Here is a 12,182-nt window from a genome sequence, read left to right as displayed (position 1 = left end):
AAAAAAAAAAAAGAAGACAAAACTATCAGCGGGCCTTATATATTGTGGGCAGTGTTGGGACTCCAGAAATGGCCCGACTCAGGGGCACGGGCGGGCCTTCCTGCACCTCACTTCCTGCACCTCACCTGCTGTCTTGGCACCTGGAATTTTCTGTCTGGTGTGTGGTTTTCTTGGATGGAACTGGTTTGTTAGCACATGACCCTGGCTCCTAAAAGAGGACCCACGTTTCCAGAGTGCTGACCACCACCCGGACAGGCTGGGACAGGCCCTGGGAGCCCAGATCGTGTTCTCGAAAGTGGATCTTTTCAACCAGCGGACATTTCTGGTGAACAAGAGAAATATTCGGTGCAGGGTTGGATTTGTTTCAGTGTGGACCTCTTCCCAGCATGTTGTCTACCTAAGCCACCCTTGACTGCTTTAGTCTGAGTCAACAAGGCAAAAATGGGCCCTTCCCTGGTGGTTCTGGATGCTTCTGACTCGGGGAGCAAGCTGTGGTTAGTGGGTAGAAATGACCTGAGAAGCTGCAGTTTGGCAGGTCCGAGGGTCTATGCAGGGATCTGGGCATGAGACAGAGAGGCCTGGGCTGGATAATTGCAGGAGGATTAGCAGCTCTGGAATTGACTCTTAGTAGACAATTGGGTCATTTATTTGGATCTGATTCTGAAAAATGTTTTCGTTCCTTAAGTTGTTTTTGCGTGTCTCCGTAAATACTTACCACCCAGTTTCACTAGAACTGGTTTCCTAGTCAGGGTGAAGTTAAACACTGGAAACAGAGGAGACGTGGGAAATGCTGTCTGACATGGCCAGCTGCAGAGTGACGTGGTGTCGGGGCCATGCATATTGCATGTGTTTTAAGGCATTAAGTCTGCCCAGAAGATCTGCCACAGAAGAAAAGATGGTGGCGAGAGAGGGGCTTGGAGCTGAGGGGTTGACTCCAAAGCGGTCTGAGCAGCCTCTTCAGTTCTTTGCTAGCATTTCCTGCAAAGAACACTCGCTGGTGGATTGTAGAAGCATCTGGGTGCTTTGCAGGGCTGGGTCGTGCTGTGAAATCCCGTGAAGTTTTCTGACAAATTTCCCTTGGCTTCCAAAAGTGTTTGGGAGTTTAGAAGAGGCTCCCAGTGGGCCCCTCCATTTGCTGCGCAGGGAGATGCCTTTTTGGGGAGCACAGAAGCACAGACTGTCTCCTTGGGGTCTGTTTGGATTTCTCTCTTCTTGCTTCTCTGCTGTTCTCTGGTGCCGCCTTGTCTGTCTCCGGTGCTTTGAGACCCAAAGCTGCCGCCCTCTAGATCTCTCTGCTTGGTGGCGGGTTGGGGGCGAGGGCCTCATATGAGGAGGAGCCCATGGAAAATGGAAGCGCAGGGTGGGGCCCTCTGTACTCGCTGGCTGGGGGGCCTCGTTGGTGTGGAGGTTTGGCTGAGTTTCATAGAGACCCTGTTCCCTTGCAGGGCTCTCCTTGTGGTGAAGGTGGGGCTTGCACAGTGTGCCCTGGAAGGTCTAGGTCCCCTCTTCAGCCCCATGGCCAGTCAGGTGGGCACCTTGTCCTTGGCTGTGTCCGTGGCTGGCCGTCAGGAATGGGGCATCTGCTCACCGTGCAGACGCTGCCTCATGTCGCTGTGCGGTCTGAGTGAGACCGGGCCTCGCTTTGGGCCTGGGCCTCTTCCTTAGTTAAGTAGACAAACCAGGTGCATCCTTTCTCTCCTTCCTCTCACCTGCACATGGTGGAAAGGAGCTGTGCTGTCTGTGATGTCAGCGGCCTGCACTCGCCTGAGTCCTAAATTCATGGTCCCCCAGACTGACACAGCTCCCCCAGCCTGGTCTCCTCTGCCACATCATGGTGACTTCTTAAAGCCCAGGGGCAGTGGTGTGATCCCCCTTTGGTGGTCTGGGATGATGTGGGCCAGAAAGACCAGCCCCGTGTGTTCCATCTGTTGGTGTGGAGCACAGAACAGCCCCCGCCTGGGCTCCCGGATCTGGGTCCTCTCAGCAGCCTGGCCACTCAGACTGTGACCTTGGGGGTGGGTGTGGCTTCAGTAGACCTCTCAACTTGGTTTACTGGAAAACCATGGCTCAGGGGTCTCAGTGAACCAGGGGCTCCTTTGCATTGACAGTTTTGCCTCCTCTGTTCCAGGGTCGGGCTGGGAGTGACGGAGCCAGAGGAATGCCTGGGCAAACTGGCCCCAAGGTAGGCCACCCAACACCCTCCTGGTGCCCCGGCGTCACTGTCATCCCTGGGGTCATGTTGATGATGAGGCCACAATGCTGGTTATGTGATGACTGTGATTATGAGGACAGGTGGCTCTGTCACTGGCATTTGACATGAAGATAGGGTTGGTGGGTGAATTTCACCAGCGAGTATGACAGCTGCAGTTCATTCCCATAAGGGAGACATTTGCTCCCTTCCAGCAGTGGTGAGCAGGGATGGGGTGGGATCCCAACTATGAAAACCATCCGTTGCTGTGCAGGTGATGAGGCCACATGTGGGACACAGGCGGGACCTATGGCAAGTCCAGGGGCCGGGAGGTCTTATCCAGTTGGGCTCCTGGGTGTTGTGGAGGTGAATAGATGTTGCCCATGGCTAAAGGCAGGCCTGTGTGTGTGGCATGAACGAGCCTGCAGCAGGCATGCGCCGGCTGTTGCTGTCTCCACCCATGCCCGCCCGCTGCTGTGCTCAGTGTATCTACCCCTCTGCTCCAGCATTGCTGCGGGCATTCCCCCGGTCTTGGCTCACCCCTCCTCCTCACCTCCTGGAAGCATTTGTCCTAGGCCATGGGGGACAGGGGAGATACTGACCTTCTATGAAGCGTGCACCTTGGGACAGCAGCTGTGATTTGGGGATTGAAGACCGGGTCACCAAAAAAATGCCAGGGCTCAACTACACCTGTTCCCTCTTAATGGGCGTGGATGAACTCTGAAGTGCATCGCATCAGTCCCGAGTTAGTGAGGTGGTCTGGGGTGACAGGAGGAAACGCAGTCTTGTTGACTGTATCTCAAAAGACCATGGTCTTCTTTCAACAACTTGACCAAAAGCCTAAAATGTCCCATCGTTGACATCACCCCACATTGGTGTGCACACCCATGAGACAGGGCCCTGTTCCCGGGCTCCAGGGCATGCAGAAGAGGGGTCGGCCAGAGAGCCAGGATACCTGAGGGTAGCCAGTGCTGGCCCGTCCACCAATGGGTACGTGTACCTCCTGCGTGTGGGCAGCCCTTTGGCACTGTGGATGCAGCGATGAGCGGACACATGGGGACCCTCTCCTGGGGCCTCCCTGGGGTGGGGGAGATCAGCAGCAGACACACACACAGGACACTGCGGCGGTCGCCAAAGTACTGCGTGACTAAGCGTCCATCAGGGCTTGTGGCGTGGGACTTGGGGACGAAAGCCATCTCTCCGTTTGCAGCCCGTGTTGGTGTTTGCAGGGGAAGAGGCTGGGATTGTAGATGCAACGCGGGGGCCTAGGGGGAGAGGGCTGGCCAGTGGGGTTCAGGGTGCATAGATGCTGCGTGAAACATGGTCCAAGGCGGGACGGCCATCACATCATGGGCTGTCCGTGTGTGCAGGGTGGCCTCTGAGGCAGCCTTTCTGTCCTTTTTGCAGGGCGACCGGGGTTTCGATGGCCTGGCTGGGTTGCCGGGCGAGAAGGGCCACAGGGTGAGTATTTACTCTGCGAGAGATGGGCATGATGATGGCCAGCAGAGGTGTCTCTTGGGAGGTCCTTCTCCTTCCAGGCAGCCTCAGATTTCCTATGGGGTCAGGTCTCCGCCATTCCAACAGTCACTATGCAAACCTCACAGGAGTCAGCAAATGGCAGTGAGTCCCCAAATGATGTCTTTGTTGATGGGTGACCAGCCCGAAGGAACTGGAGCTCTTATCTATCTGCAGCTTGTGACAAGTGAGCCAGACGGGCCTACCCACCTGAGGGGCGTGAAGGGGGCAGGGAAGGAGCCCTTCCTTTTAGAGATCTGTTTAATGGAGTCCTTGAACATTTCAGGGAATCCAAGCAGCTGCCATTTCAGGGGCGGCCAAGGACACTTTGCAATATTAAAGTGGTGGTCCCAGGGGTCGGGGACAATCTCAAGTGGCCGTGAGGAGACCAGGTCACCACAAACTGCCAGGTGTCTACCTGTTCCCTGTTAACGGGCATGGATGAACTTGAACATGTGTCCTGTGAGCCCCGAGCTAGTGCAGGGACCTGGGGGTCTTCCTGGCTGTGCCGTTTCCTTGTGGTTGTTGGAGAACATAGATGCAGTAGCTTTGGATAAACGGCAGCAGCCAAGCCCCTTGAATCTTCTTGCATCTCTCTCAATAGACTGTGGTCTTCTTTCAACAACAACATGATGGAAAGCCTACAATCTCACGCCTGTTGAGGAGGCGTGGTGGGGAAGGCCCGTCCTGGCCACCCGCCCTGCTTTCTCAGTCCATTTGGGGGCCTGACACGAGGGCTTTTCACAGCTTGTCAGATGTTCCTTCTCTGACCTGCTTTCTTTGAAGTAGATTTCTTTGATGGCTCCTTTATATTTTAGCACATCAAGGACATACAGGCACATATGTGTGTGCACACGCTCACACGCACACACATGCATACCCATCCATATACCCCCACATGCATACACACACGCACACACACTCATACATGCACACATGCATATACAGCCCCCCACGTGCACACACACCCACCCACACACATACATAAATACCCACACCCCCGACACGCATACACACATGCACACCACCCACATGCATACACACCCACACACACCCCCACACATACACTCATGCATACACACACACACCACACACATGCATACCCACACGCATACACACATGCACACCACCTCCATACACACATACACATGTGCACACACATGCATACACAGGTGCACAGGCTCCACATATACCCACATTGACACACACATGCACACATACATGCACATGTGCACACACCCCACACATGCACACATACCCACACATGCACACTCATACCCCCACACCCACACATGCACACATGCTGCATACACGTGTACACATCCACACACATTGTACATGCACACACACATGTACACACATGCACACCTATACACACATATGCACCCCCACCCCACCACATGCACACAGGCATACACGTGCACACCCCCCACATACCCCCGCACACTCTACCCACACACGTGCACTCACATACACACATGCACGCACACCCACACACGCACTCATGCACACACGCATACATACCCACACCCCCTCCACATGCATACACATATGCACACCACCCCCACACACATACACACATGCACACCACCCATACACATGCAATACACATGTGCACAGGGGCCCACACATACCCACACTCACATCCCATGCAACAACATCAATGCATGTGCACACCCCCCCAAACAGCACATACCCCTCGCAGCACACTCTCCCCACACACATGCATACCCACACACACATGCACACACACATGCACACCTACACACACATATGCCCCCCATGCCCCCACATGCACACATACATGTGCAAACACCCCACATACCCCTGCACACTCCACCCACACACGTGCACTCACATACATGCACCCACACACGCGCACACCCACACATCCACCCACACCCCACCGCTCTGTCGATTGTGCCCATAAGCACGGCCCGCTGCCCTCCATGATGCCTTGAGAAGGGCTTGGCTATTGCCATTTATCCAAAGCTGCTGCATCTGTGTTCTCCAACAACCACATGGAAACAGCACGGCCACGAAGGCCGTCCCTGACTCAGCTCCAGCCCTTTTGCATGACTGATGAGCACATAGCACCCACTGCGTGTGCGCTCTGAGGCTGCAGGCAGGCGGCGCTCCCCGAGGGTGTGAGTGTGAGGCCTGCTTCCCCTGGAGGACTTGGGCCGAGGATAGCTCAGACCTTGGCTTAGTGTTCTGAGGCTGCCCACGTGGGTGGCCCTGCCTGGCCCCGCAGGGTGCTCAGTCCAGCACCCTCCTATCTTCAGGCCATCGTGGCGAGACTCAGGTGAGAGTCTGCAGCCTGCATTAGCCCAGCCGAGGCACACGTGATCTCCTAAGGAACCTCCCCCCATTTTGGAAGGGCCTTTTGGGAGCTTGGGAATCTTACTGTCAGAAGTAGAGAAAACAGAGTGTGGACCTTGGACAAGCCCTGCATGACCTGCTCAGGAGAGGCTGACGTGGACCCTTTCCCTTCCTAGGGTGACCCTGGTCCTTCCGGCCCACCAGGACCTCCGGGAGATGACGGAGACAGGGTAGGTATTCTGCCGTCCCTCCGACTGCTCCCGCTTGCCCTGCTTCTCAGTGATTTGGGCAGGAAAACCGCGGAAGAGAGGCCCATGGTGTGGGATTGGCCTGCTGCATGTGGAGGGCCAGCTGGGAGAGGGCAGAGGAGGATTCCCAGTGGGCAAAGCGATTGATCAGATGCCAAGAGGCTGCGGGGCATGGGAGAGACCCTGACTGTAATGTTTCGTTACTCTATTGGCCCTGCCGGTGGACGTTTCGTTACTCTATTGGCCCTGCCGGTGGACGTCTAGTTACTCTATTGGTCCTGCCGGTGGACGTTTAGTTACTCTATTGGTTCTGCCAGTGGACGGAGCCCAGGGCCACCTGTCAGCTCTCACTGCAGGAGACAGGTGCCCTGAACCCCACCGGGAGGAAAGATGGCCAGAGAGTTTACTGAGCTCGGCGTCTCTGCTTATCTCGTCCAGATGAGGAGTTAGCTGGAGGCATGCGGGTGGCAGAAAGCTGAGATTGGGGAACAGAGGAGGGCGGGGGGATTGGAATAACCCTCTGTGGGCCTGGAGGTAGGGAAGCAAGTGGCTGTGGCCGTGGGGCTGAGGCGTGGGAGGGAACTGTTCCCCAGCATGGGCGCACAGGCTGGGGTCTGGTATCTGCCATGCCGTCTTCGTGTGTGGGGCGAAGTGTGGTCTCTAGGCCACAGCACAGTGGGACTGGGGCATGGGATGTATGAGGCTGTGAGTTTCTAAGCTCCTCCCTGCAGGCACCGCAGTCACTCAGACACCTTCTTTGTGTGTAAGGGGTGTTTAGGGGAAAGGCTTTAAGGAGCCCTGGAGGGTGAGAAAGAGGAGCAGCTCCAGGGGCATTTCTGTCTCACCAGCTTTCAGGCTGACGTGGTCGGGGCACCTGCTCCTGTCTGGGCCTCAGCACAGTCTGCTGTAAGATGAGGAAGGAGAGAGGGACCCTTCTAGATGTCAGTGCTTCTTGATTGAGAGGACGTGTGTGTGCATATGTATGGCTGTGTGCACGTGTATGTGCAGGGAGTGTGCATGTACCTGTGTGCCTGTATGCAGACATGGCTGTGTGTGCATGTGTGTGTGTGTGNCCTGGAGGACTTGGGCCGAGGATAGCTCAGACCTTGGCTTAGTGTTCTGAGGCTGCCCACGTGGGTGGCCCTGCCTGGCCCCGCAGGGTGCTCAGTCCAGCACCCTCCTATCTTCAGGCCATCGTGGCGAGACTCAGGTGAGAGTCTGCAGCCTGCATTAGCCCAGCCGAGGCACACGTGATCTCCTAAGGAACCTCCCCCCATTTTGGAAGGGCCTTTTGGGAGCTTGGGAATCTTACTGTCAGAAGTAGAGAAAAACAGAGTGTGGACCTTGGACAAGCCCTGCATGACCTGCTCAGGAGAGGCTGACGTGGACCCTTTCCCTTCCTAGGGTGACCCTGGTCCTTCCGGCCCACCAGGACCTCCGGGAGATGACGGAGACAGGGTAGGTATTCTGCCGTCCCTCCGACTGCTCCCGCTTGCCCTGCTTCTCAGTGATTTGGGCAGGAAAACCGCGGAAGAGAGGCCCATGGTGTGGGATTGGCCTGCTGCATGTGGAGGGCCAGCTGGGAGAGGGCAGAGGAGGATTCCCAGTGGGCAAAGCGATTGATCAGATGCCAAGAGGCTGCGGGGCATGGGAGAGACCCTGACTGTAATGTTTCGTTACTCTATTGGCCCTGCCGGTGGACGTTTCGTTACTCTATTGGCCCTGCCGGTGGACGTTTCGTTACTCTATTGGCCCTGCCGGTGGACGTCTAGTTACTCTATTGGCCCTGCCGGTGGACGTCTAGTTACTCTATTGGTCCTGCCGGTGGACGTTTAGTTACTCTATTGGTTCTGCCAGTGGACGGAGCCCAGGGCCACCTGTCAGCTCTCACTGCAGGAGACAGGTGCCCTGAACCCCACCGGGAGGAAAGATGGCCAGAGAGTTTACTGAGCTCGGCGTCTCTGCTTATCTCGTCCAGATGAGGAGTTAGCTGGAGGCATGCGGGTGGCAGAAAGCTGAGATTGGGGGAACAGAGGAGGGCGGGGGGATTGGAATAACCCTCTGTGGGCCTGGAGGTAGGGAAGCAAGTGGCTGTGGCCGTGGGGCTGAGGCGTGGGAGGGAACTGTTCCCCAGCATGGGCGCACAGGCTGGGGTCTGGTATCTGCCATGCCGTCTTCGTGTGTGGGGGCGAAGTGTGGTCTCTAGGCCACAGCACAGTGGGACTGGGGCATGGGATGTATGAGGCTGTGAGTTTCTAAGCTCCTCCCTGCAGGCACCGCAGTCACTCAGACACCTTCTTTGTGTGTAAGGGGTGTTTAGGGGAAAGGCTTTAAGGAGCCCTGGAGGGTGAGAAAGAGGAGCAGCTCCAGGGGCATTTCTGTCTCACCAGCTTTCAGGCTGACGTGGTCGGGGCACCTGCTCCTGTCTGGGCCTCAGCACAGTCTGCTGTAAGATGAGGAAGGAGAGAGGGACCCTTCTAGATGTCAGTGCTTCTTGATTGAGAGGACGTGTGTGTGCATATGTATGGCTGTGTGCACGTGTATGTGCAGGGAGTGTGCATGTACCTGTGTGCCTGTATGCAGACATGGCTGTGTGTGCATGTGTGTGTGTGTGGACAAGCATGTGTGCATGGCTGCATACGCACGTGCATGCACAGGGTGTGTGTGTGTTTACAAGTGTGCATATGGCTGTGTATGTGTGTGCATGCATATAGTGTGTGTGTGCATAAGCATGTGTGTATGGCTGTGTATGCACGTGCATGCACAGGGTGTGTGGTGTGTGTATGGACAAGCGTGTGTGTATGCCCCTGCATGCACAGGGTCTATGTGTGTGTTGATAAGCGTGTGTGTATGGCTGTGTATGTGTGTGCATGCATGGGTGTGTGTGTGCACAAGCCTGTGAGCACAGCTGTGTATGCATGTGCACACACAGGGTCTGTGTGTGCATGTGTGTGTAGGCATGTGCAGGCAGGCTGTGTGTGAGCATGTGTGCTTGCATGCGTGAGGCAGGTGGGAAGGTGCAGTGGTGCTTTGGCGAGGGGCAGTGTTTGCAGGCAGCCCATGGGTGTGAAGTGGTGGAGCCAGGGAGGCACTCCCTTCTGCAGCCAGGAGGAAGCCTCTTCTTGCTTTACTTTTCAAGCTGCTTAGGACCCCAGGGGGGGCACATGGTTCCCCAGAGGGTGGCCCAGGGGATCTTGTGATTCTCCCCTAATGTTCTGCCCCAGAGTCTGTCATTCGTAAAGGTCACCAAATCCTTTCAATTAGATGATCTTTCTGCCCAGTCTTTCCCTCTGGAGAGCTGTGGTATGTGAGCTCCTGAGCCGGTATCTCAGAGCCTTCAGGCTTCACCTGCAGGCCTCACCTGCAGCGTCTGCACACCTAGCAGCTCGCTGGGAGCGAGGACATTCCAGGCCTTCCTGGCTGGTACCAGGGCTGGTAAACCTGGCATATGTGAAGCAGCCCCAAGCCAGAGAACCCTTGTGCCCCACTGAGGGGAAACTGGTGTCCAGGCTAACAGCTCATTCCTCTAACCTTGCCTTTTTTCTCCTCTGCAGGGTGATGACGGAGAAGTTGGGCCCAGGGGGCTGCCTGGGGAGCCCGTAAGTCTGTGGGCTGAGTGGGACGGTGGGGGCTCAGTGTGGAGAAAGGCTTTGTCCAAGGCTCCTGCTGGAGCAGGATCTGGGATCAGCCAAGAGCTTAGAGGAGAGAGGGCTCGACCTGAGAACAGACGGACCTGGACATTTCCCAGGGAAACCAAAGAGAGGGAAGCGCAGGCGAGGCTGGCTGGCAACCCCAGGAGGAAGTCTGAGCCACCTATAGGAGCAAGCACGGCCCTCAAGGGTTGTTGTGGGGGTCCAGGGGCAGTGTGGTGGGGTCTAGGGGCATCGTGGGGAGTCGGGGCAGTACGTGGGGTCCATGGGCATTGTGGAGGGTCTGAGGGCATCATGGTGGGGTCTGGGGTCAGTGTGGTGTGTCTGAGGGCATTGGGGGTTCCAGGGACAACATGGTGGGGTCCAGGGGCATCATTGGGAGGGTCCGGGGTCAGCATGGGTGGGAACAAGGGCACTGTGGGGGGGAGTCGGAGAGCATTGTGGGGGGTCTGAGAGCATTGTGGGGGGTCTAGGGGCAACATGGTGGGGTTCAGTGGCATTATGGGGCATCTGAGGGCATTGTAGGGGGTCTGAGAGCATTGTCGGGGGGCTGAGAGCATGGTGGGGGGTCCGAGAGCATGTGGGGGTGTCTGGGGGCAATATGGTGGGGTTCAGTGGCATCATGGGGGGCCCAAGGGCATTGTGAGGGGTCTGAGAGCATTGTGGGGGGTCTAGGGTCAACATGGTGGGGTTCAGTGGCATTATGGGGGATCTGAGGGCATTGTGGGGGTCAGGGGGCAGCCTGGGAGTTCAAGGGCATTGTGGGGGATTTGAGTGCATTGTCAGGGGTCCTGGGGCAGCACGGTGGCATCAGGCGCATCGTGGCAGGGGCGGGGTTCACACACCTGAGTCAGCCCGAGCTTGGGCCTGTTTCAGTGGCCGCCCTTCCAGAGGCAGATCCCTCCAGCGGACTGCCCCAGCCCTGGGCATGGGAAAGCTCTTCCCTAAGCGGACATATATTTGGGCCCAGAGCAAATGTCCTGACTGAGAGGACATTCATTACTATTCATTTGCTGTTGCTTTAAAGCATCTCTTTTCTCGTAGCCAAGTCAGCCCGGCTGCGTGCATTGGGTGGTGCTAATTGATGAGAAATATTGCAGGCACTACGTAGAGGAGGCAGTGGTCGGCGCCTGCAGACTCATTTGGGACTAAATTATACCCCAGATGTCTGATTAGCCTCTAAGGAGAATTCATCAACTCCACTCTCTCCTTAACACACGTCCAAGCAATACCTTCTGGGCTGCTAGCTTCCAAGAAACGTTGCTATAACTAGGTATTAAAATAACGAAGGAAGCATTTAAGAGGCAATGAGCGGGGGAAGGATCTCTCTTCTACAGAATCTGAAAAGGTTCTGTCCAAATTAAGAGCACTTGAAGTCCACGTACCTGGGGTGAAGGCTCCGTAATTCCCCGCGGGTGGCAGGCAGTGCTCCCGGAATCTCACTCCACCTGCGGTAAGCAGGAACTGTTCTGCACGAGCCCTGGCTCACCAGGGAGGGCGTGCCAACTCTTGACCAGAGTAGCATCCTGGAAAAGATCTGTACCCCATGCCTCCTTCCGTACGTTCAGTCGTGGGGTTCCCACCAGGGACTAGTTTCGCCTGACGCCTTCCTGCCCGCACCCTCGGACCCTGTGATATCACAAAAACAGTCGTATGTCGCTGCGGAGGGGAATTTGAGAGTGAGCTGATAATGGGGATGGGGCGCAAGGGCTCCGTGCGGTGGAATGTAATTGCGTGGTGATTCTTGGGGGGAGCGTCTGTGCCCCCAGCAAGTGTCACAGGAGTCGGTCAGCTTGAAAACCCTTCTTTCCCTGAGGGTGCCGCATGGTGTCCTCTCTGAGTTCCCAGCAATTCCAGACACCTGCCCTTGGTTCCCAGCACCAGGGTGGGGTGGAGGGAGGCGGCACAGCAGGCTGGGAGGGAGTCCTGGACCTCGCTGCTGGGAGGCCAGGAGGCCTGAGTCACCAACTGGGGTTCTGGGTGGAGTCAAGGCCAAGCGGGCATAGGGGACAGAGAGGAGGGCTGGGATTTCTGCCCGAGTTTAAAACCTATTTTCCCTTTCCTCTTACAGGGGCCACGTGGTCTGCTTGGGCCTAAGGGGCCTCCAGGTCCTCCCGGACCTCCCGTAAGTCCTATCGCCACTCTGCTTGTCTGCCCCCATCTTGGCCTTTGAGACCCCACCTCCCAGCCGGTGGCCACTTGGGCACAGGGACAGGAAGTCTGTGCTGGCCCCTCTGACACCTGCCTGCTGCCAGTGTG

At 56.6% G+C, this 12,182-nt stretch overlaps 1 protein-coding gene across 4 annotated transcripts in view; it reads left to right on the top strand.

Moving 5' to 3' along the window:
* The window catches only part of COL5A1 (collagen type V alpha 1 chain), a 162,424-nt gene that overhangs the window by 65,828 nt on the left and 84,414 nt on the right, over positions 1-12,182 (top strand). For 3 of the 4 annotated variants that reach the window (XM_017848826.1, XM_017848819.1, XM_017848848.1), the window contains 5 exons: positions 2,129-2,182; positions 3,596-3,649; positions 6,202-6,255; positions 9,828-9,872; positions 11,995-12,048. In XM_017848826.1, the coding sequence (XP_017704315.1) occupies positions 2,129-2,182; positions 3,596-3,649; positions 6,202-6,255; positions 9,828-9,872; positions 11,995-12,048 (261 nt within the window). Of the gene's footprint in view, positions 1-2,128; positions 2,183-3,595; positions 3,650-6,201; positions 6,256-7,677; positions 7,732-9,827; positions 9,873-11,994; positions 12,049-12,182 lie in introns of all 4 variants that reach the window. The other variant, XM_017848837.1, reaches the window with a different exon arrangement.

Source organism: Rhinopithecus bieti, unplaced genomic scaffold (genome assembly GCF_001698545.2).
Source record: "Rhinopithecus bieti isolate Rb0 unplaced genomic scaffold, ASM169854v2 scaffold_2205, whole genome shotgun sequence".
NCBI classification, from domain to species: Eukaryota; Metazoa; Chordata; class Mammalia; order Primates; family Cercopithecidae; genus Rhinopithecus; species Rhinopithecus bieti.
This window is presented reverse-complemented; position numbering and strand designations above follow the sequence as displayed.